Source organism: Labeo rohita, chromosome 17 (genome assembly GCF_022985175.1).
Source record: "Labeo rohita strain BAU-BD-2019 chromosome 17, IGBB_LRoh.1.0, whole genome shotgun sequence".
In the NCBI taxonomy this organism is placed as follows: Eukaryota; Metazoa; Chordata; class Actinopteri; order Cypriniformes; family Cyprinidae; genus Labeo; species Labeo rohita.
This window is the reverse complement of record NC_066885.1, coordinates 13773369-13795916: the sequence shown is the minus strand read 5'-3', so window position 1 is coordinate 13795916 and position 22548 is coordinate 13773369. Positions and strand designations below refer to the sequence as shown.

At 36.3% G+C, this 22548-nt stretch overlaps 2 protein-coding genes across 2 annotated transcripts; one reads left to right on the top strand and one right to left on the bottom strand.

Moving 5' to 3' along the window:
• Positions 1–433: 433 nt before the first annotated feature.
• On the top strand, positions 434–6833 carry slc22a7b.3 (solute carrier family 22 member 7b, tandem duplicate 3). Its single transcript, XM_051133894.1, has 9 exons — positions 434–960; positions 1236–1339; positions 1453–1607; positions 1692–1860; positions 1952–2075; positions 2190–2296; positions 3909–4123; positions 5813–5921; positions 6081–6833. Exons 1-9 carry the CDS (start codon positions 580–582, stop codon positions 6289–6291), a joined length of 1575 nt encoding a protein of 524 aa, XP_050989851.1. The 5' UTR covers positions 434–579; the 3' UTR covers positions 6292–6833.
• crip3 (cysteine-rich protein 3) lies at positions 6785–19454 on the bottom strand. Its single transcript, XM_051133896.1, has 7 exons — positions 19286–19454; positions 15585–15679; positions 12191–12248; positions 10476–10616; positions 9057–9131; positions 8422–8516; positions 6785–7100 (listed from the first exon to the last, which is right to left on the bottom strand). The coding sequence occupies exons 1-7, from the start codon at positions 19326–19328 to the stop codon at positions 6966–6968; spliced, it is 642 nt and encodes a 213-aa protein (XP_050989853.1). The 5' UTR covers positions 19329–19454; the 3' UTR covers positions 6785–6965.
• Positions 19455–22548: the final 3094 nt, after the last annotated feature.

Here is a 22548-nt window from a genome sequence, read left to right as displayed (position 1 = left end):
TCAAAAAGGGATTGAAACTGTTTATAATACACTATCAAAGTTTTCAAACAGTAAGTTTTATTAACAGTATTTTTAATATTTTTTAAATAAGTCTCTTCTGCTCACCAAGCCTGCATTTATTTGATCCAAAGTACAGCAGAAACATTAAAGATGTGAAATATTTTTACTATTTAAAAATATTTACTGTTCAAAAACTTTTGACTGTAGAGTATATTTATTTATCTTTAAGCAAAATTTATAGCCAAAGAGTGCTATGAAAAGATACCATCCGAAAGGTAAAAAAAGTGTCAATGTCCTTGTGAATTACCCACGTGAAATGCACACATGGTTAGACACTCTTTTACAACCAAATCACAAATCATTCACCCCTGCTGACAAGCTACTATGGGTAGCAGATTGAAAACATGAACACACACTTTAAATGCAGATAGACAACCAAAGCAGTTTTTTTAATGACCAAAGTACAAGATGCATCTGACTTCCAATTACCTTAACCTTTGATATCCCATAAAAACGCACCACATAAACAAGGGATTTTGCAGGGAGACACTAAGGAAAGTCTGCGTATCAACAAAAACCATGAAGTTTGAAGATCTAATTACGGAGATCAATGGCTTCGGCAGGTTCCAGAAGATGATTCTTTGCATCAGTTTTGTAGGACGATTCACTATACCGTGTCACTTTTTACTGAGCAACTTTATCGCTGCTATCCCATCTCATCACTGTGATATCAGCGCTCTGGATGCTGAAGGAATCTTGGGGAATCTGAGTCAGGAGCAGAAACTGACTGTCAGTATTCCAGTTCAAGATGATGGGACTCCTGCTTCTTGTCAAATGTTCAGTTATCCTCAGTTACATTTGTTGACAAACTCCTCCAGCAGGACAGATCTTCCAGTAGTCCAGTGCCAGAATGGATGGGAGTATGACAACAGCACGTTCATCAGCACTTTAGCCACACAGGTGAGATTTCAGTCTTCTCGCTAGAATGGGCCTGTGGACTGAAAAATTTCTGAAAAACTTTTTGATTTAAACTCTGTAGCTAAATCTTAAAGAAAAACATAAAATGAAAAATTAACTTGAGCAAGTCACTAGTTGTTAATTGTTAGCTAGCAATTCTGCAATTGCAATCAAAAATATCACTGCATGTGCAGAGTTATGGATTTTCAGTCACTGGTTTGGCCTCAACTTAACCTATCAAATGCATTAAGAAAAGTTTTTTTCTGTCAATTTTTAAGTGGGATCTGGTATGTGATAACAAAGGTCTGAATAAAGCTGTGGCCACCATCTTCTTTGTTGGAGTGATGTTTGGAGCAGCTTTCTTTGGAGGCATGAGTGACAGGTGATGTTTCAAAAACATTACTGTGTATTATGATAAATATTGTGAACGATTTGCATTTTATGAAGACCGCCACCACAAGCATGAAATAAACCTACCTTCTGTTTGGCATGTAGATTTGGCCGTAAGCCAATGCTGCTGGTGTCCTATATATCAGGAATGGCTTTTGCATTGGCCAGCATCTTTTCTTCCTCTTTCATCATGTTTGCAGTGCTGAGATTCTTTAGTGGATTCACCATCACCGGCATCGTTATCGTCTCAACCGTACTCAGTAAGACCCCTATCTCAGGTCCTCAGATTGAATGTGAATATAAAACAGTAAAATGCCTTACCGTATATGCATGTCTTTCTTCAGATGTGGAGTGGGTGGACATTCAGCATAGGAGGCTTGTATGTATAACTGACAGTATGGCATGGGCTGTTGGAGCCACCTCACTGGCTCTTATTGCGTTCTGTATCAGAGACTGGAGATGGCTGACAGTGGCCGTCACGTCACCTTTACTGTTGTGCACAATCCTCTGGTGGTAATGGACCTTGCGTATTCTGTCAAATTAAAACACAACGTTAGTCAATTAAGGGTAAGAATGTTCTATAGAGCAAATGTTTCTGATGTAGGTGGGTTCCAGAGTCAGCTCGGTGGCTGATAGCCAATGGGAGGGGGGAAAAAGCTCATTATTATCTTCATAAATGTGCTGTTATGAACCGCAAGGAGGAAGTTATCTCAAGAATCAAACCTGAGGTGAGAGAAAATTATGTATAATGTTGGACTGATCACTTTTTTTTTAAAACAATTGTCTGTCTGTAGGCTAGTAACTGTCTGTAGGTCTGTAACTACATCTCTGTCTTTCTTTAGGCTCTCTCTATAATAGTTACAGATGAGGGAAAGAGAAATTATTCGTACCTGGACCTTGTCAGAACCCCTAAGATGAGGAGATTGGCTCTGCTCACAGGAACCATATGGTGTGTAAATGAAAGACAGTTCAACTGTGCCCATCCACTTTTTCAGTGGCCTGGAAGTAGTTTCACCATTATTTTTTTCTATAGGGACTTTTAAAGTCTTTGTTAAAGAGTTAAAAGCCATGAACCAAACAACCAGCTATGAGGTGAATCACAACTTTGGTTTAAAGGAGTTATCAGATGCCCATTTTACACAAGCTGATATGATTCTTTAGGGTCTTAATGAAAAGTCTATAATATACTTTGGTTAAAAATTCTCAATTGTTTTGTAAAACAATACCCTTTTTACCTTGTCAAAATGAGCTCTGCAAAAATCATCCCATTCTGAGGGATTGTTCCTTTAAATGTAAATGAGCTCTGCTCACCCCGCCCCTTTCTTCTCCCTGCTGCTCTGAGAGATTGTTTACTTTAGCCGCGAAACTTGCAAACTAGCACGTTATTAGGAAAATTGATTGCAGAGATTCATAAAAAAAAACTTACACTCACTTCTGCTGTAAGTGACGCTGGATCACGAATGATTGGTGCCAACATATATGAATATATGTAGATCAGGACTCGGGAGGCGCATTCCCTTCACAAGCAAATGTAATCCACTGCATCTTCAGCAACTCACATGTCAGGAGTAAATGACGACCACTATGTTCATTTTTACATCCAGCAACACAACACCTCAAGCGCTCAGTCTGAGATGTTCTTATCTAACTCACATCCCTGCTCCAGCATCGAAACAATGGAGGTCATAAAACAACATGTAAAAGTGAAGTTTGCATCCGATGAGCCCTTTAAAGCAAAAAAGTATTTGAAAATCAGACAAAAAGTTACAAGGCTGTCCTTAACGGCTTACATTTTTACATTTATTGTAAAATATGTTTATATTCAGACTGCAGACCTTCAGCATTTGCTTGTTATGATTTGCTGATTGCTGAAGATTTAATTGCAGAATCATCTGCAATCCTGATGATGCTGCTATACAGCTATTTAAAAAAAAACAGTTAAAATTAAAGCTGCAAGCAGCATTGAAAGGACCCTCACACCTGGGCTCTCCGCCACCCGGTGGCTTTAGGAACACAACGAACGGTGAGCAATATGCATTTAAAGTGGCAAAAATAGAAGGAATTTGTCAAAGTCATTTATATGTGCCAAACTTCCTGCTGCCAGCTGGTGGCGCTATGACTGTAACTTGATATTGACGAGTCTTCAAGTCAGGACTTTGATCAAACATATGAAGTTTGGTGCAGACTGAACATGGTATGTTTGCTTTTTTTGTTTTGCTCCGATTCTCGGGAGGGGAAGATCGGGGCAAAATCAGGCAAAAAATCCTGTAGTGTGAGCCCGGCTTAGGTGTAATACAAGTCATTTCCTGTTGCCAGCAGGTGGCACTATGATTATAACAAAATAATTGGCCTTTTGATGTGTTCAATCCGGGACTCTTATGGAACATGTGAAGTTTGGGTCAGATTGGACATTGTATGGCTAATTTACAACAAAATTATTGATGCTCAGGCCCTAATAATGCAGGCTGTTGGCTGCACTAGCCTTTAGTGGCACTAGATTAAAGAACCTGGACTTTGTTTGAATAATAAATCACCTATTAAAAACTTTTTACTTCTTACAGGTTTTGTGTTGCCACTGTGACCTATGGTATAAGTCTTAACGTCACAGGCTTTGGACTAAATATATACCTCACTCAGTTTGTGTATGGAGCCATTGAGGTTCCTTCTAAACTGATGGTATATTACCTGCTGGAGAAGATTGGCAGACGTAAAACTGAAGCAGGATCTCATCTGTTGGCTGGAATCAGCCTCATGATTAACATATTCATACCCAAAGGTAAGAGCGGTAAAACCAACCAATGATTATGGTAACATGTTCAAAAGTGATGTTGTTACTGAATATCATGGAAAAGCAGCATTAGTGGGATGTCTGCAGTCTTAGTGTCTTATCCATCTGTTATATAAAGTAATAATGCTGCTGTATATAACAGATGGATAAGACGCTAAGACTGCAGACATCCCACCTTTCTCCCGCATTTTGATAGCAGCTCCCTGATGCTGTGACCATCTGTGACTGTAGTACGCGCTGTTGTCACTGTTCAGCTTTAAAGGAGGAGAAGTTCGCTTCCAGAACAAACATTTACAGATTTACAGTTTACTCACCCCCTTGTCATCCAAGATGTTCCTGTCTTTCTTTCTTCAGTTGTAAAGAAATTACGTTTTTTTGAGGAAAACATTTCAGGAATTTTCTCCATATAGTGGACTTCAATGGTGCCCCCGATTTTGAACTTCCAAAATGCAGTTTAAATGCACCTTCAAACGGCTCTAAATGATCCCAGCCGAGGAAGAAGGTCTTATCTAGCGAAATGATCGGTTATTTTCTAAACAAATTGACAATTTATATACTTTTTAACCTCAAACGCTCTGCGATGTGCATGCATACTCTGTGTAATCCAGTTAGGGTATGTCGAAAAACTCCCATCTAATTTTCCTCCCCAACTTCAAAATCACCCTACATCGCGTTTTTTTTTTTTTTCTAAAGGGCGTTTGATCTCCTTTGCATGTTCACTTTATAAACACTCGGTCGGTACTTCTGCAGCGATGTAGTACGATTTTGAAGTTGGAGGAGATGGGAGTTTTTCCACATACCCTAACTGTGATGACCCAGATTACACAGAGTTTGCATGTTCATGGCGGAGCATAAAACAATATCAGAACAAAATGCTTTCTGGGATATAAATAGAGGAGAGTATACTTTGGTTAACTACGATTGGTCATTTTAATAAAAATAATACAATGGACTTTTTGAACTGCCTTTTGGAAATTCAAAATCGGGGCACCATACCAGTCCATTATATGGAGAAAAATGCAGCATTGTTTTCCTAAAAAATAATAATAAGAAGAAGAATTTCTTTACAAATGAAGAAAGAAAGAAAGACAACATCTTGGATGAAAAATGAAAAAGGGGTGAGTACATTATATGTGAATCTTTATTTTGGAAGTGGACTTCTCCTTTAAAAATCCTTGTCAGATTTGGTGACCCTGCTGTTTGTCTCTTGCTGTTCATATCAGACCAAAATGCTTTCTACGGTATAAAATAGAGATTAGACATCACCAGAGTGAATTTGGAAAACATTAAAGCTGTTTTAGCCATAATTATTATTACATATACAATCTTGATAATGCACAAGAGCACTTGGAGACCTTGTCCAATAACCATTTATTGATAATTACTGAATTACCTTTACCTTTAAATTGAGTTAGTGACGCTACCTCCCTAAAATTAGTTTCTGCATGGTGGGATGTTTGAGATACGTCTCCACCTGCTGGCGTAATCATGTAACTGCTCTGCAGAAACATCTTGAGACGCTGCTTGGTCGATTAGATTCGTGGACCAACACTAACAGTAACAGTAATTCAAGTCGCATTACAGAGATCGCATAAGCACAGTACAACTTGAACTTACCAGAATGGCCACTAGAGGATGCATTTCATTTGTGTTCATTATTGTCTCTTTCACATTTAGATCAGTGGGTTGGTCGTACTGTGGTGGCAATACTGGGTAAAGGTTTTGCAGTTGCTGCTTTTTCTACAATTGTATTATACAGCTCGGAGCTTTACCCCACTGTCCTCAGGTAACAGTTAAAAAAAACAGTTAACGTGATATTTTTATTATTTGATATAAATGTAAAATAAAGACGTGCAATTATTCTTACAGTTGCATCCCTCATACATTTCCTCATTACATATCAGTGCACTGTATCTAACAACATTTATTTTATTGAATTCTTCAGGCAAAATGGGATGGGCTATAACTCTTTCCTGGCTCGTCTGGGTGTGTCTGTGGCTCCTCTAGTCCTGCTACTGGATAGTTTCTGGGGACACTTCTCTCAGACCATACTGTGTTCTGTGGCACTCATTGCTTCTGTGGTGGCCTGGCAGTTACCCGAGACACGAGACAGGTGTCTACCTGAGACTATAGAAGATATCGAGGGTACTGGGTAAGTCATAACCTATAGTATTTTGTCAAGGCAACTACAGAAGACTTGTATTTAGACACTGCTAAACACTTGAACAATTCTGTTGAGTCAAGGATGTAATACTGTAACCAAAACAGATGTGTGTTCATTAACCAAATCATTTTTCAATCATATTGAATAGGAAAAATCCCAAAAGATCATGACAAGCAGGTGGACGAGGAGAAAATGAGAATGAATAAACACACTGAGGACTACTGAGATTGTGTGTACATTCAATCCTAAATGGTTTAGTGTCATGTTCACATCCCAGGACAGTAAATGCGCACAAAAAAAATTGAAAGAACAAGTTCTTTTAAAATACGTTTTATTAGTTACACAAGGATTTACAACTTTCTCCAGTGCCATGTAATAATTACAGATATTTTCTAAGAGTAAGTTTGAGTGAATAAATGGAAATTGAGTCTGTGTTTGTGAAAGAGAAAAACAGAAAAATGAGAAAGAGCCTATGTATGTGTGCCTGTTTGTCTTTTTCTTTCTTTTTTTTTTTTTTTTTAAGATGCCAGTGGCCTACATGCAATATGCAATGACGTGAATATTCTGACTACGTGAAAATAAATCTTTACACCTTACAATTTGATTCATATGTAAAAAATATTTCTGTAACAAATAAAAAAAAAAAAAGAGATTTTCCTTTGAGACTTAATGTTCACTTGGCATTTCATTCTCTGCATTTTCTTTTTCGTAAATGTAACAGCCCACCTTTCCAATGTTCACACCTTTTGGTCCAAAAAGGTAGCCGTAGCAGGGCACATGGCAGTATGGGTTGCCCTCATGCTGCAGAAAATAGAGAAAATACAGCACATTATTAGGGAGCCTAAGCAATGATATAGCAATCATTATGTTATTATTCTACAAATATTACACAATATATCATTTACATTTTAGATTTAGCTACTGTTTTAATTGTGGAATTTAAAGGTGTAGTTCACTTCCAGAACAAAAATGTACAGATAATGTACTCACCCTATTGTCGTCCAAGATGTTCATGTCTTTCTTTCTTCAGTCGTAAAGAAATTATGTTTTTTAAAGAAAACATTTCAGCAATTATCTCCATATAGTGGGCTTCTATTGTGGGCGTGAACCCACCCGAGGGTTAAAACCTTTTTAACCTCAAATCCTTATTCCTCAACTGGGATTGTGAAGAGCCCATTGAAACTGCATTTAAACTGCATTTTGGAAGTTCAAATTTTCAGGCACCATAGAAGCCCACTAGATGGAGATAATTCCTGAAATGTTTCCTCAAAAAAAAAAAAAAAGACTGTACGACTGAAGAAAGAAAGACATGAACTTGGATGACAAGGGGGTGAGTGCATTATCTGTAACAACTTTTTCTGGAAGTGGACTATTGCTTTAATATTTAATACTATTATAACAAAAACAATAATATTTAATTACAAAAAAAATGCACTTGAAAACATCTTTATCTTAGTAGAGAAGTTGAAGCAGTGAAGACGCAGCAACAGCATATTGTGCTTTAAAGGATTATTTCACTTATAGAATAAAAATTTCCTGATAATTTACTCACCCCCATTTGATCCAAGATGTTCATGTCTTTCCGTCTTCAGGTTTTTTTGGGAAACATTCCAGATTTATCTCCGTATAGTGGACTTCAATGGGGATCAACAGGCTGAAGGTCCAAATTGCAGTTTAAATGCAGCTTTGCTCTACACAATCCCAGCCAAGGAATAAGAGTCTTATCTAGCAAAACGTCATTTTAAAGTTAAAACAATTAATGTACGTTTTTATCCACAAATACTCGTCTTGCACCCGCCTGACTTCAGCCGCCTGATGAAGAACTAAGTACGTGTGACCTATATATATATATATATATATATAGAATTATTTTTTTTTTTAGAAAATGACATTGTTTTGCTAGATAAGACTCTTAAGCTGCACTGAAACTGCAATTTGGACCTTCAACCCGTTGGCCACCACTGAAGTCAACTACACTAGAATGTTTTCCTCAAAAACCTGAAGACAGAAAGACATGAACATCTTGGATCACCTGAGGGCGAGTAATTTATCAGGAAATTTTTATTCTGGAAGTGAACTTCTTTAATGGAAGCAGTAGATTGTACTGTGCATTTGTGAGTACCTCTGCATGGCCACCAGGTGTCAGCGTTTTCTTGCACCTCACACAGCGAAGACAAGGCCTATGCCAGTTGCGACCCAGTGACATCACCTTCTCAGCTGCAGCATTAGACAATGACATCACATTACACCACATAAATACAACACAATGCTGTTTTTAACTGTTATATATTTAAAAAATAATATAAAAATGTATATGTACAATTAATTAGTAATTTTATATGGAGTATTTATGTATGTATTTTTTTTATATAATTATATTATTATTATTTTTATTTTTATTTTTTTACTTTTCTTACATAATTTAAGGCTGTGTGTGGCTAGAAAATAACTACAAAGTCTATAAATGTTACACTTGAATCTAAATGACAAGTAACCATCATAAACAACACACCTTTGACTTTCACCTTAAACTACTTAAAAAAAAAAAAAAAAAAAAAAAAAAAATGAAAAACACCTTTATTTATTTATTTACTAAAAATCTTGCTGTTCCCCTTTAAATGGACTCAGAAATCTCAGAGTGGTCAGACCGAATGCTGCGCATATACAGCAGCACAAAACCATACACACACCAACCACAGACATTCCAGAAAGTTCTCAAATGTCTGAAAAGTCATAGTTTTGATTCACTGCACTCACCGAAATAAACTGCTTTTCCACAGCCGGGACACAGATAAGTCTCTCCAGCAAACATGCGTGTAGGTGCAGTAGAAGCTACAAATAAAAGCAAAACCTTAATACCTTAAAACATACATATACATTTATATGCGTGCATGTTAAAAGCTGCTGAACTATGACTATAATTTCAGCCAAGGAGGACCATAATTCATTCAAACTTACATTAAGGTGCTTTTCTGACTTGTGTATTTTGTGTTTATTATATTTATTAGGAAGTTATTAATAAAGATCTGTCATTACAACATTTAAATAACTTCTGGTTTGATGCTTCTGAAGGCCAGATCCATGCTGGTGTGATAAAAACTGTGCTGTATGATGTGTTTTGATAAGGATCTGCGGCACTTCCTTTCCCAAACCTACAGACTTTAAAATCAACGTCTGTCTCACATCAAAGATGACAGATTGTTACCATTTTTAGATCATAATGTCTTCTCCTTTGTTAATTTTATCATGGTGCTTGCTCTCACGTGTTTAGGAAACGCATTCTGGGACATTTCTCCAGACGTTTCTACAACGGTCCTTAAAACCCTCCCCTAACATTCCTGCAACGTCCTGCCTGTCGGAAAACACCTATTAAGGGGAAATATTTCAGAAAAGGAGCCAATCAACGAAGGCCATTAAAATTCCACAGCGTAAAATCCCAAGGGGGTCACTTTGGAAAACCATCCTCCCACCCCTCCATTACAACACACACGTTTAAGTATTTTTGTCTCCCACTGTGTGAGAATCTGTGTGTTTGTGTGTGTGTTAAAAAGTGCAGAGGAAGTGTTAATGTATAATGGAATGCGTGGAACAATGCAGCTCGGAAGAGTGCGTCTATATATACAAGGGCTAAAAATAGCGTATGGACACATTTGGACAATTAGTCGCACTTAACTATGACTGCACGTTATTTCATTACAAGACAGATGCTGGACATTTTCTCAGGAATAACATCCCTTTTCTAGGCCATTTTCAATTACTTTTAACCGAATTATGTCAAGGTTATTTTAGTAGATGTATGAAGCCAGTTCCCTTCAAGTTCAACAGGTGTCCCAGCAGAGAAACCACAGGTGTAGTTCACCACATTATTTAAGGACATATACCACTAATGGTTGACACTCAAAAAGTGTCCAAATACTTTGTTTTAATGTTAACAGCATATTACGGAAAAGCTAAATTTTCTGCAGTCATTACTCAAGTCTTTAGTGTCACATGATCCTTCAGAATTCATTCTAAGATGCTGGTTTGGTACTCAAGAAACATTTCTTATTATTTGCAATGCTGAAACAGTTGTGCTACTTCATACTGATCAACTTAATGTGTCCTTGCTGAATGCGGTAATTTTTTTCTTACTGACCCCAAACTTTCCAACACCAGGCTGTGTTTAAATGACAGTACCTTTAGGTTGATTAAAGCTGATCTGTGAGTTGGTCCAAGGTGTGGTGGGCGATCCGTCTAAAGGGCTGTCACTTGATTTGCTGACCGGTGTCGGAGGAGGTGTGTCATATATGTAAGACCCTGCCCCTCCAATATTTACACCTACCAATGGGAGGATAGAACAGTGAGTACCATTCCATTACTGCATGAGTAAGTGTCAGTAGTCGATAAAGCCCATATCTAAGAGTTCAGACTCTGCTAATGCAGATAGCATTAGTCAAAAGCCAAAAATATCCTCTTCGGATCCTGATAAAATGCATCTCTCCTGAAATGCACTCTCACTGCAATAGTATATTACAACCTGAAGCAAGCATATTCTAAAGTCTGAGTGTACATTAACATAAGCCATACACCAAAACCTAGCATTTTACCAAACACTACAATTTCCTACGTTTAAACACACATACAGGCACAGACACAACTTCAGTCAGCCACTATGCATGTCTCTTTTATGCTGTCACTGGATCTGTTTTAACTCTTCTGGTGTCTGAAGTGTTATTGTGGATGTATGTGTACATGACCATATTGCATTTGGGCAGATGTTGTTATAACTATTAATGATTTGTAAGTGAAAAACGGACTATCTGCAAGTGTGTCCTCATCTATTCTCATCTGTATGGAAAGAATGGACACTTATCAGATTCCAAAGACTCCACTTCACTAACTGATTTCACTGTTTGCTCTCATGAGGAAATTTAATTAGAGTTTCAAATAAATGTACTGAATGAAATGTCCCTGTAAGTTCTGGTTCGACTTGAAAGACCTGCTTTAAAGGGATAGTTCATCCAAACATTTATATTACCCCATAATTTACTCACCCTGTATATGACTTTCTTCTTTAAGACAAATGCAATCAGAGTTATTTTAAAAAATGTCCTGGCTCTTCCAAGCTAGTGGCAGTGAATGGCTGTTGATATTTTGAAGTTCAATAAAGTGCATCAATCTATTATAAAAAAAAACACTCACATGGCTCTGGGGGTTTAACGAATGCCTTCTGAAGTGATTCGATGCATTTGTGTAAGAAAAATATCAATATTTAAAACTTTACAAACCATAATCTCTAGCTTTCACTAACTGTCATACGTGCATTTACAAGAGAGTGGCATTTCAGCGGATCTCACACAAACGCATTGCTTCACTTCAGAAGGTCTTTATTAAACCATAGGTTTCATTTTTGAGTCATCATGAACTCATTCTCTTGTTCTAAACCCCAAGAAACACCTAGTGATCTAAGGACTGAGCTCTTTAAATTTTAAAAATGTTCTGTAAAATGAAATGTAATTTTTTTTTAATCTTACAGCTTTTTACCTGGGCCGTCTTTAGGTTTTCTTTCTTTTTCTTTCTTTCTTTCACACATACAAACATACACACACACACACACAGGATAAGGTTTCTAGCTGTAAGTGTACTGTCTTTGGTTGGAAGGTTATTCTAAAAGTCACTGAGAGTCATATGTCACTAAATGAGCCCTGATTCAAACCTTTATTTCCTGTACAAGAACACACACCACATAAAGAGCAACTAGCATTAAAGACCACAAAAAACCCAAATACACTTCCCCAAGATTCTCACTCATCTTTGTATAAAAAACATTGCATTTTAAGTGTAAAATATCTCAGTTGTACACACACTCACAACATGGCTTACAAACTCCAGTTACAACTTATTGTACATACCTTTAGGTCCAAAGAGAGTTCCATAGCAGGGCTTATGACAGTAAGGCAATCCATCATGCTGTGTGTGAGAGAAAGAATCTCTTTATTAGTCCATTTCAACTCTATTTTACATACATAGCAGAATATCTCATTGCACTTTGCTGCATACATGAAACAAAGGCTTTATGTCAATAAAACACACTAAACATAATATAGAGAATATTTTTAATTTAAGCGCGTACACAAACTGAACAAACAGTAATATATTGACTTAGCAATTTTAATTATTTTTTTATTAAAACTTTGGAAAGGTTAAAATTTGTTCAAGGCACTCTTCTACTGAAACCTGCATTTTCAGACAAGGTAAAATGATCAGAAGTGTGTGTGGGAGATGGAATAAAGCGGCTTGTGTCGTGCTGGATTCATTAGAGGTCATTGTTTATCCTTCTGTTCCTTCCTGCTCCTCCCAGACTGCATAAAAAGACCCAGTCAGGCTCAAATTGGACTGAAATTCAAGCCTCCTTACGCACACACAAACACATACCTCTATTTTAGTGTGCATGCATTATAGTGTGTGTGTGTGTGCGTACAAAACAGTGCTCTTAAAATAAAGCCAAAATAACATGCTAAACTGAGTGAATACATATTAGGAAAATATGCATTTATTAATTTTCACATTTATCATCATCAGGGATTTTTTAATGTATATTTTATATGTTAAAAGCAACATCTGTCTCAATGTCTGTCTATCTATCTCAATATCTATCTTGTGGCATGAACTAAAAATACAGTTTGTGTTCCCACTGAGAGCGGTTTCCCAAAGAATAGAATTTAAATAAAGCAGTCGACACCTGCAGTTAGCGAACACCAACAACAACACAACCTCCTGCTGTTTTGAACACAATAAGAGAGAAAAAAAAAAAAAAGAGCACACACGCAGTAAAGGGAACACAATAGCTGTAATAAAAGAGTAACAAGCCTAAATATATCATTTAGTGAGACAATAAAGAGCTGTTTGTCCATCCATTTTTATCAACACAAATGAAATCGCAATAGAAAACAAAACCCTCCTTCATTTTAAGTCAGAGCTCACCTTATAATTAAACTAAAGCTGTGTGTGACTGCTCTGTTTGTGTGCATGCAGGCGCGAGCGTGTTGAGAAAGAAAGAGAGAAAGAGAAGGAAGGAGAAGGAGGAAAGAAAAAGAGGGAGAAAGGCAGACGATTGTTTTCTGGTTTGAATGAACACTTATCTTTGTCCCTCTATTGTCCCTGTAATAGTTCTGGTAAAGACCCACAGTAACACTGAGTGTGGGAGAAAAAGAGCATATGCTTACAGATATACCTACTTGTTCAGTAAAATTATTTGAACTGGCGTAACTATATTGGACTGAACATGCGTTTCTGAAAATTACAGATTACTGCCATTTCTCTAGGAATTTCACTGTGGTTAAGAATATTATGATTTACATTTCCTCTAACAGGCAAGTAGCAGTATACCCCAAGACTAAAAGAATCTGTTTCACTTCGTGTTACCACAGCCAGTCAGTTTTCATCCCGCTGTTCTTGTCAATCTCTTTTCTGTTTTATACTGTAAAACTGACTGGATAAAGTAAGGCATACCGGGGATATTTATTTGAACACAATAATTTATTTATTTCTTGTCCTTTCGTTCTTTGCTATTTTGATGTTCAGGGTTCAAAGAGAGTATGGGAATGGGTTTATGTAACAGTTTCAAGAAAACAAACATGCTTAAATGTTCCATCCAATATTAAATAGATAAATAATACATATATTTGTAATTGTAATCTCTTCCTGACAGTCAGAAAACATGCCAGACAGATCCAATGAGGTTACTATAAATACTAATTATCTGTGTTTACAGTTATTGTAGGACTTTCAGTTCCTCCATAAAAATCCACTTGTGATGAGTGACAAGTCTACGGGTGAAGGAATGGATGAATGGAATGAAAAGGAATGAAAGCATTTAACCCAAACAAGGAAACTAGACAGATCACCGAACTGGAAAATGTCCCCTAACGTATTAGACAGGACCCTCACACATGTCAGTTCAATATAAAAGAGAGGGGAAACAAGGAATGCAGAAAAAAAGACAATGAGGGGCACCCAAATGGAAGAGAGGGACAGGGATGACCTGCAATCAGTGTCAGCTCAAAGGACTGAGCTCGTGTGATCGCCTGCTAAACTATGACACTGTGGATGTGCAGCCTTCACTGTGAGAAACTCTGTTGATACATTTAGACCCAGAATTAGGACAACTAGAATCACAGTCTAAAATGTATCTGTCATCAGGGATCCTGTCTGTGCTGTCTGATCAAAGTCATCAGCACTCGAGTCAAACTGGCTAATTAAAGGAGAAGTCCACTTCCAGAACAACAATTTATAAATAATTTACTCACCCCCTTGTCATTCAAGATGTTCATGTCTTTCTGTCTTCAGTCATAAACAAATTATGGTTTTCAAGGAAAGCATTTCAGGATTTTTCTCCATATAATGGACTTCATTGGTCCCCCAATTTTGAACTTCCAAATGTAGTTTAAATGCAGCTTCAAAAGGCTCTAAATGATCCCAGCCGAGGAAGAAGGGTCTTATCTAGTGAAACACTCAGTTCATTTTTTCGGAAAATAAAAATTTGTATACTTTGCACGTTCACGACACTATGAATCACGTCTAATTTTATGTGTACTCCAGCTCAAAAAGGTAGAGTATGGCGAACAATTTTCTCCTACAACTTCAGAATCGTCTGACATCGTTGTACCTTTTTGTTTGTAAATAGCGTTTGACTTACTTGCACTTCCTTAGTCTTTGTGCATTCGCTTTGTGAACACTGGGTCTGTAGTTCCGCCTACGTTTGGCGTGACCTTTCGACGTAATTCAATAGTATGTAGCATGTGGATGCGCATTCCAGAGCTAGTGCTACACAAGCTTTTGTGCTTAAAAAGTACACAAATTTTTATTTTCCGAAAAAAAATGACAGACCCTTCTTCCTCGGCTGGGATCGTTTAGGGCCCTTTGAAGCTGCATTTAAACTACATTTTAGAAGTTCAAAATCGGGGCACCAGTGAAGTCCATTATATAGAGAAAATCCTGAAACGCTCTCCTCAAAAACCATAATGTCTTTACGACTGAAGACAAAAAGACATGAACATCTTGGATGACAAGGGGGTGAGTAAATTATTTGTAAATTGTTGTTCTGGAAGTGGACTTCTCCCTTAACAGATTTTTAAAGAAACTCATCAAATATTTAATGAACTACACACTGAAATTCAAAAGGAAAAAACTCTTGAAGGAAGGTAGAAAGAAAGAAAGAAAGACAGGGAAAAGCACAATGATTAGAGAGAGATTTCTTTAGTGTCATCTCAGTCTGCAACATCAGCAATATCAATATCTGCTTACCTCTGCATGGCCTCCAGGAGACAGAATCTTACTACATCGTTCACATTTCAGACAGAAACGGTGCCAGTTCTTCCCCAGAGAGCTCACTTTCTCAGCTAGAACAGGGAGAGAGTGTAATGGGTTATCTGATCATTGTGTGTGATATATAATGCTGAGAATGACTGCTTTTACTGCAGTAATGTATATCTAAATTACAACCAATTAATAAGATTGCAGTTGTCCTGTAGTGATAAACTTCTGTTTGGCTGCTTTGCATCTCAGTCAAACAGCCTCTTCCTTTCTAAGTGAATGGCTTTTAGAGAGTAAAAGTTGCTGGACCAGACCCAGTCTTTTTTAAATTAATAAGCTTTCTATTGATGTATTGTTTGTTAGGATAGGACAATATTTGGCTGAGATACAACTATGTGAAAATCTAAAATCAGGTTGCAAAAATCATTCAAAACATTGAGAAAATCACCTTTAAAGTTATTAAAATTATATTACTAATCAAAAATTATGTTTTATCTTTTAAATATCTTCATGGAACATGATCTTTACTTCATATCCTACACTGTAAAAAACAATTTGTTGAGTCAACCTAAAATAATTTGTAACCTGGCTGCCTTAAAATTGAGAGAGCCATACAGTTTATTTTTGGCTATTGCTACAAATATACCCGTGCTACTTAAGGCTGGTTTTGTGGTCCAGGATCACATATGTTGGTCAAAAACATGACTTTGTATAACTAGCTTTACGTGGTCTTCTTGTTCTCTAAACTGAAAGAAAGCAAGAAAAACGTATCAAGCATACACTATCATTTAAAAGTTAAGGGTCTGATTTTTTAAAAATAAATTAATACTTTTATTCAGTAAGGTTGCATTAAATTGATCCAAAGTGACAGATCTTTTGTAATATTATAAAAATGTCTTTACTATTTCAAATGCTGTTCTTTAGAACTTTCATTAATCAAAGAAACTGTAAAAATGTATCACACCATGAAAATATTAAGCATTATAACAATTTTCAACATTGATAATAACAATAATAATAATAATAAATGTTTCTTGAGCAGCAAATCAGCATATTTTGATTTCTGAATGAACGTGACACTGAAGACTCAAGTAAAGGCTGCTGAAAATTCATCATAGGACTTTTTAAAAATATATTACAATTTTAATATTTTAAATATATAGATATAATATTAATATAATATAATATAAAATTAAATATAATATAAATTTATATTATATAAAGAGCATAAGAGACTTTCAAAAACTTTAAAAATTTAATGGTATTATTTATATGACTTTTACAGTTACTGTTACTGTAAATTAACAGATCATTACAGCTGTGTCCTGCTCAGCAAATGCTAAAATGCAGTTTAATAAACCAGCTATAATTTAGGGTGTGTTTGTGCATTCATATCCAAAGAGATATCTATAAACAATATTTACAAGAGCTCTGAGAAGACTATCCACTCATATTTTTTTAGGGTGGAGTCTGTATCTGTGCATTTGCAGCTGAACAATTCAGCATCAAAGGAGAGGAAGAACAAACTGGACCATCCAAAGAAGTGCTCCAAATGGAGATCCTGTTTTAATCCAAACCCTGCTGAGTCGGATCTGCTCCTATCAAGCGGATGTCGAAAAGAGCATCTTATCTCTGACCTTTCTAAACTTCACAAGCAGTTTTTTTTTTTTTTTTTTTTGCACAATCAAACAAACAACCATTTTACTGATATTTAAAAAAAATGAGTGATAAAAAACTAGATGCACTACCATTTAAATGTTTGGGCTTAGCAAGATCAATTTCATTTATTTTGTTCTTTTGAACTTTGTTCATTCAAAGCCTGAAAAAAATCCTGGAAGAAAAAAAATATATATATATCACTGTTCTTACAAAATATTGAGTAGAACTGTTTCTAACATTGATAAGAAGAGGAAATGTTTCTTGAGCAGCAAATCTGCATATTAGAATGATTTAGAAGGATCATGTGACTCTAAAGACAGGAGTAATGGCTGCTGAAAATTCAACTTAGCCATCACAAAAATAAATGGCATTTTAAAATGTATGCAATTATAAAACAGTTATTATTATTTGTAATAATATTTCACAATATTACTGTTTTTACTGAATTTTTGATCAATTAAATGCAATCTCTTTCCCACCTCGATTTTTTAAACAATATTGTATGCTGATTTTCAGCTAGCTTCAGCACAAAAAAAACTGCTTGCTGTCTTATTCATAGTCTATCAGCTCATGAATTGAAAAAAAAAAAAAAAAATCAATAGTTGCTATAAGTAAACACACAGTAAACAGTCATGGACTTTGGAGCACAGCAGTGAGAAACACAAGCAATTCAGAGAAAAACACACTGGTCAACATCCCATCCTGCAATCAATCAATCAGCATATTTTTTTGTAGTTACAACATACCAATCAAAAGAGCCATGATATGATATAAAAGCATTTTACACTGACATTGTGCATATTGGGGGCTAAACCCACCTCCCCAAAGCCTAACAAGCCAACATTCTTAAGGTCTGTCTCTCACACACACACATTCCATCAGACAAAACTAGTCAGGTCAAACAGAGAGCACACTGACTCAGACATATTCAGAAGTCTAGGCTCAGCGGGGATATCAAATCATCAAGCTCCTCTTCAACGCAGCCAAAAAGAGAGTTACTCCATCCGCTAACCTGCAACAGTAGCACAACAGATCCGCTCACTTTGTTCAAGAGTCCCTTGCCAAATGCTTACGTAACACCGTCACCCAATTCTCTTTTCATGGGCTATAGCATTTACTAGCCCCACGGATACTGGATGCCGGGACAGAATACTAAACAGGAGCCGACAATAACGGGACAGACTAGAGAACATCCTCTAATGTGGTTGTGGGAGCGTCGGGGCCACTTGTGCTTGACCTATCAATAACAATACTTAGTTCTGCATAGGCTGCAAAATGAACACTCATCTTCTTCTTGAGACTGACAGTTTGAGGTCCCAGAAATCTCTATGCTGTGTGCAGGAAAAATTATAATAGTAATTTTGAAATTAACCTATTATTTTACCCTAAATCTTTTACTCTGTCCCAGTTAAACTCACTAGACACATGCATTTAACCATTTCACAGTCACACACTTTTCATGCTTATCAAGGACAGCAAGACCACATTTGCACAAAATAAAAAAAAAACATTAAATCTTATACAAATTCACTATTGGCATGATTACTGACGTATACAGCATACGAATATGGAAATTAATTACATTTATGTATATAATTCATTGAGATCCCAAAGTGAAAAAGAACATTCATGGACTTTTGTTATAAAGCATATAAACACACACACACACACACACACACACACGCGCGCAAACAACAATACCACATAAATCATAAAGTAATAATCCGATGTGTTTTTGAACTATTAAACTCGATTTAAGACCCCAAAAAGAAAACAAAGTGTTCAAATCACACTGCTTACAAACGAATGACTCTAAAACAAACAAAAACTCTTTTCAAACCCTTGTTATGTAACTCTGTCAAGATTTGCAGAGGATTATTCCTTTTAAAAAATAAATTACCTCTGACCTTTCAGCACATATTATAAATACCCTGCAGTTTAAGTCAATTAGTCCAGTCCAGTGATACAATAACAAACAAATGAACTTTGCTTGCACTTCTGCTGAGTGATAAATCGAGTGGGAAAACTCTCACCGAAAAACACAGTCTTATCGCATCTTGGACAAATGGACGTCATTCTCTAGAAGCGTCTTCTTGCCTCGCAGGTTCGGTTCGGTTCTGTTCGTCTCGTTCCGTCCCCTGTCCCTCAGCGCCGCTGCACACTGTGTGCAACACGAGTCGCGCCGCGGCGTTTATTTAACTTTAAACAGCCTCCGTGCTTGTCTCATGAATATTAAATACGTTGAGTGACGTTCGACCAGTAAACTCTGATTGACTGAAAAGTAACAAATCCTACTATGCTAAAGGTTGACTTGTAAATATTAATTAGGAAACGTGACTGGACGCCCCAGGGTTACCAAGCAACGTCAGCTTGACCTTGTTAATATTCATAGCCTTCGCAGTAGTGGGATGCTCAAAGAGCTGCGTGGCACAGTTACGTCACGCCTTTGGCTTGACCAATGAGGAATGTTTCTTACACGTCAATCAAAACAAAAACTCACAAGCTAACCGTAACAATTTACAATCTTGTCACAAAGTTGTTGTCAGTCTGTTATGTCTTATCAGCAGCTGATGAAAAGGATTTAAGGGTTTATGTGACAAGAATTAAACGAATGGTATTTTAGGCGCTATAATGGATGTATTTCAAAGATGATATGAGTGTGTTTTCATTTTTATTTTCATCATCTTGACAGGGTTTCATACTGCCACCTGGTGTTTTTAGATCTAAACCACAGCACTGGTCGTTCTTTTACTCTGAAAGATTTTTAGCAACTTAAATGAAGACGATACAGTCAAAAAAAAAATCGTTTTATTTATGTATTTATTTAGGTCGGTTTTGGCGTCCAAAAATGTCTTCTTTAAAGCTAGTGGAAAGAAAACATCCAAAATACACATTTATCACACTTTATCTATATGCAACTGTAGATTTTAATAACATTACAAATCTTTTTATTTTGAAAGACTGTTTTTTAAAAATGAGTTTCCAGTTGTTACCTTATTTTTCCCGTAAGGGTGGGCACGGCTGTTTGTGAATTTTATGGGTCTGGCTTCTGGTCTCATCCGCATCCAGCTATTTTTAGCTGTACAAAACAGTTTGTTTTGCTTCTTGATATTGCAAATTGGTGTGTCTTATCATATGATTTTGAATCATATTGAAACAGGTTTACCGTTTACTGCACGTTGTTATTCTTCTCCTTATTTCCCTATAGCGAATAATGAACTGGAAGTCTCACCCATAGGCTTACTTCCGCGTTTAAGAATAAGATGGATATTCTGAAGGGTTTTTTTTACAGAGGGGTTTGTTCATATGTGACCATGGACCACAAAACCAGTCATAAGTTGCACGGGTATATTTCTAGCAATAGCCAGGAATACGCTGTATGGGTAAAAAAAATTTATGCCAAAAATCATTAGGATATTAGGTAAAGATCATGTTCTATAAAAGATAGTTTGTAAATTTCCTACCGTAAATATATCAAAACTTAATTTTTGATTAGTAATATGTATTGCTAAGAACTTCATTTGGTCAATTTTAAGGGTGATTTTCTCAATATTTATTTTTTTTTTTTTGCACCAGATTTTGAAATATTTGTTTGTTGGCCAAATATTGTCCTATCCTAAACCATGCATCAATGGAAAGCTTATTTATTTAGTTTTCAGTTGATGTATAAATCTTAATTTCAAACTTAATTTGACCCGTATGACTGGTTTTGTGATCCAGGCTCACTTCCACTTTCTTTCTTTCCATGGAATACAAAAGGAAGTGTTAGGCAGAACAGGGAATGACAGCCTCAGGCAGCGTTCACTTTGTTTGCTACTATTTTCACATTGAATGGTGTCATTCTGTTAAAGGCTGTCATTCCACCTAACATCTTCTTTTGTGTTCCATCAAACAAAGAAAGACATATGGGATTGGAACAACATGAGATAAATAACTAACGAAAAATAAATAATTTTAATTTACGGATGAACTCTAGTAAACCCAAACTTTGTTAAGCTAATGTTTACTGGAGTAGAAACTCTGTCCATCAGCGCTCTCATTCATTCTTCAGACTGTTTATAGTAAAGATACTGTAATTAGTACAGTCTAAACAGATGCATGGAGGCATCAATGCACTTTCAGCTACTGGCATCACCACTGAGATAACAGATGATCTCATTCTTGCGTCCTTAGATGGGGTCATAGGTCACCTCATGAGAGACAGCAATCCATGGTACCAACTGTTTAAGACACAACTCTCACATGGTCTATTACATAACACTGTGCATGGACCTTATACTGTTAAATAGTGTTAATAGCCATCAGTATTACAGTATTAAACAAATAATATATTGTATTATAGTGTATTTTATCTCCTTGCTTTTTGCTTTATTTATTTGTGTTTCTTATTATTAGCATTATTGAAAACTGTTATAATATTTCATGGAAACACTGATACATTTTCAGAATTCTTTCATGAACAGAAAATGTAAAAGAACAGCATTTATTTGAAATAGAAATCTTGTAACACTAAAAAGGTCTTTACTGTTACATTTGATCAAACAAATGAATCCTTGCTGAATAAAAGAATAAAATCTTTCTGTCTTTCTTTCCTTCTTTCTTTCTCACTAACTCTCACTGACCCCACACTTTTCAATGGTGATGTACATAATTTTTTTCCGATACCACACGTACATCACAGAGAGACGTCTATTTGACGTCTGCATTTACATCTGCACCTACATCAATACGTCTATAGGAAGTTTCCTATCAGATGTCAAATAGATGTCTATTAGATGTCTTTAAGATGTTTACGATTTAGAATGTACATAAAACTGACATCTGAAAGACGTCTATTAGACGTTTGTACACAGCAGATGCTTTCCAGATCAAGAGATCTTTAACAGACATCTGCAGACGTATGTTTGCTATCTGGGTTTTAAAATATACGTTTTATTATGATACTTTAAGCAGAAAAGTTACCAGCTGCAAGTTGCAACACACTACTTAAGAACAGCCTTAGTTAAAATACTCAACGGAGAAGCAAGACATATAGGATAACTGAGAAATGCTATGCTAAAATACTGCTTAACTTTCACTCATTGAAACATTTCCTTTGGTCTGACATCACTGTGAAATCATTATGACGTCAGTGAATGGATTCATCTGTGGTAGGCAGTGGGATGAGGACGTTTGACCTCTGAATGAGCCTGTGTTGTTCCCCGCTCTCGCCTTTCACTGTATTATAGCGCCCCCTACTTACTATTTTAATATGTAGCTTGTCTTGTAGTTTGTCTGTTGTCTATGTAAGGGTTCA

What these genes read in the sequence shown, in the direction of transcription:
- crip3 (XM_051133896.1), bottom strand. Translation starts at nt 19,328, where the DNA reads ATGACGTCCATTTGTCCAAGATGCGATAAGACTGTGTTTTTCG. An exon ending in AACTCTCTTTGGACCTAAAG is followed by an intron (nt 10,617 to 12,190) that starts GTATGTACAATA and finishes TCCCATTGGTAG; the next exon opens with GTGTAAATATTGGAGGGGCA. An exon ending in CAGCTTTAATCAACCTAAAG is followed by an intron (nt 9,132 to 10,475) that starts GTACTGTCATTT and finishes TTTTATTTGTAG; the next exon opens with CTTCTACTGCACCTACACGC.
- slc22a7b.3 (XM_051133894.1), top strand. Translation starts at nt 580, where the DNA reads ATGAAGTTTGAAGATCTAATTACGGAGATCAATGGCTTCGGCAGGTTC. An exon ending in TATCGTCTCAACCGTACTCA is followed by an intron (nt 1,608 to 1,691) that starts GTAAGACCCCTA and finishes GTCTTTCTTCAG; the next exon opens with ATGTGGAGTGGGTGGACATT. An exon ending in TTGTGCACAATCCTCTGGTG is followed by an intron (nt 1,861 to 1,951) that starts GTAATGGACCTT and finishes TTTCTGATGTAG; the next exon opens with GTGGGTTCCAGAGTCAGCTC.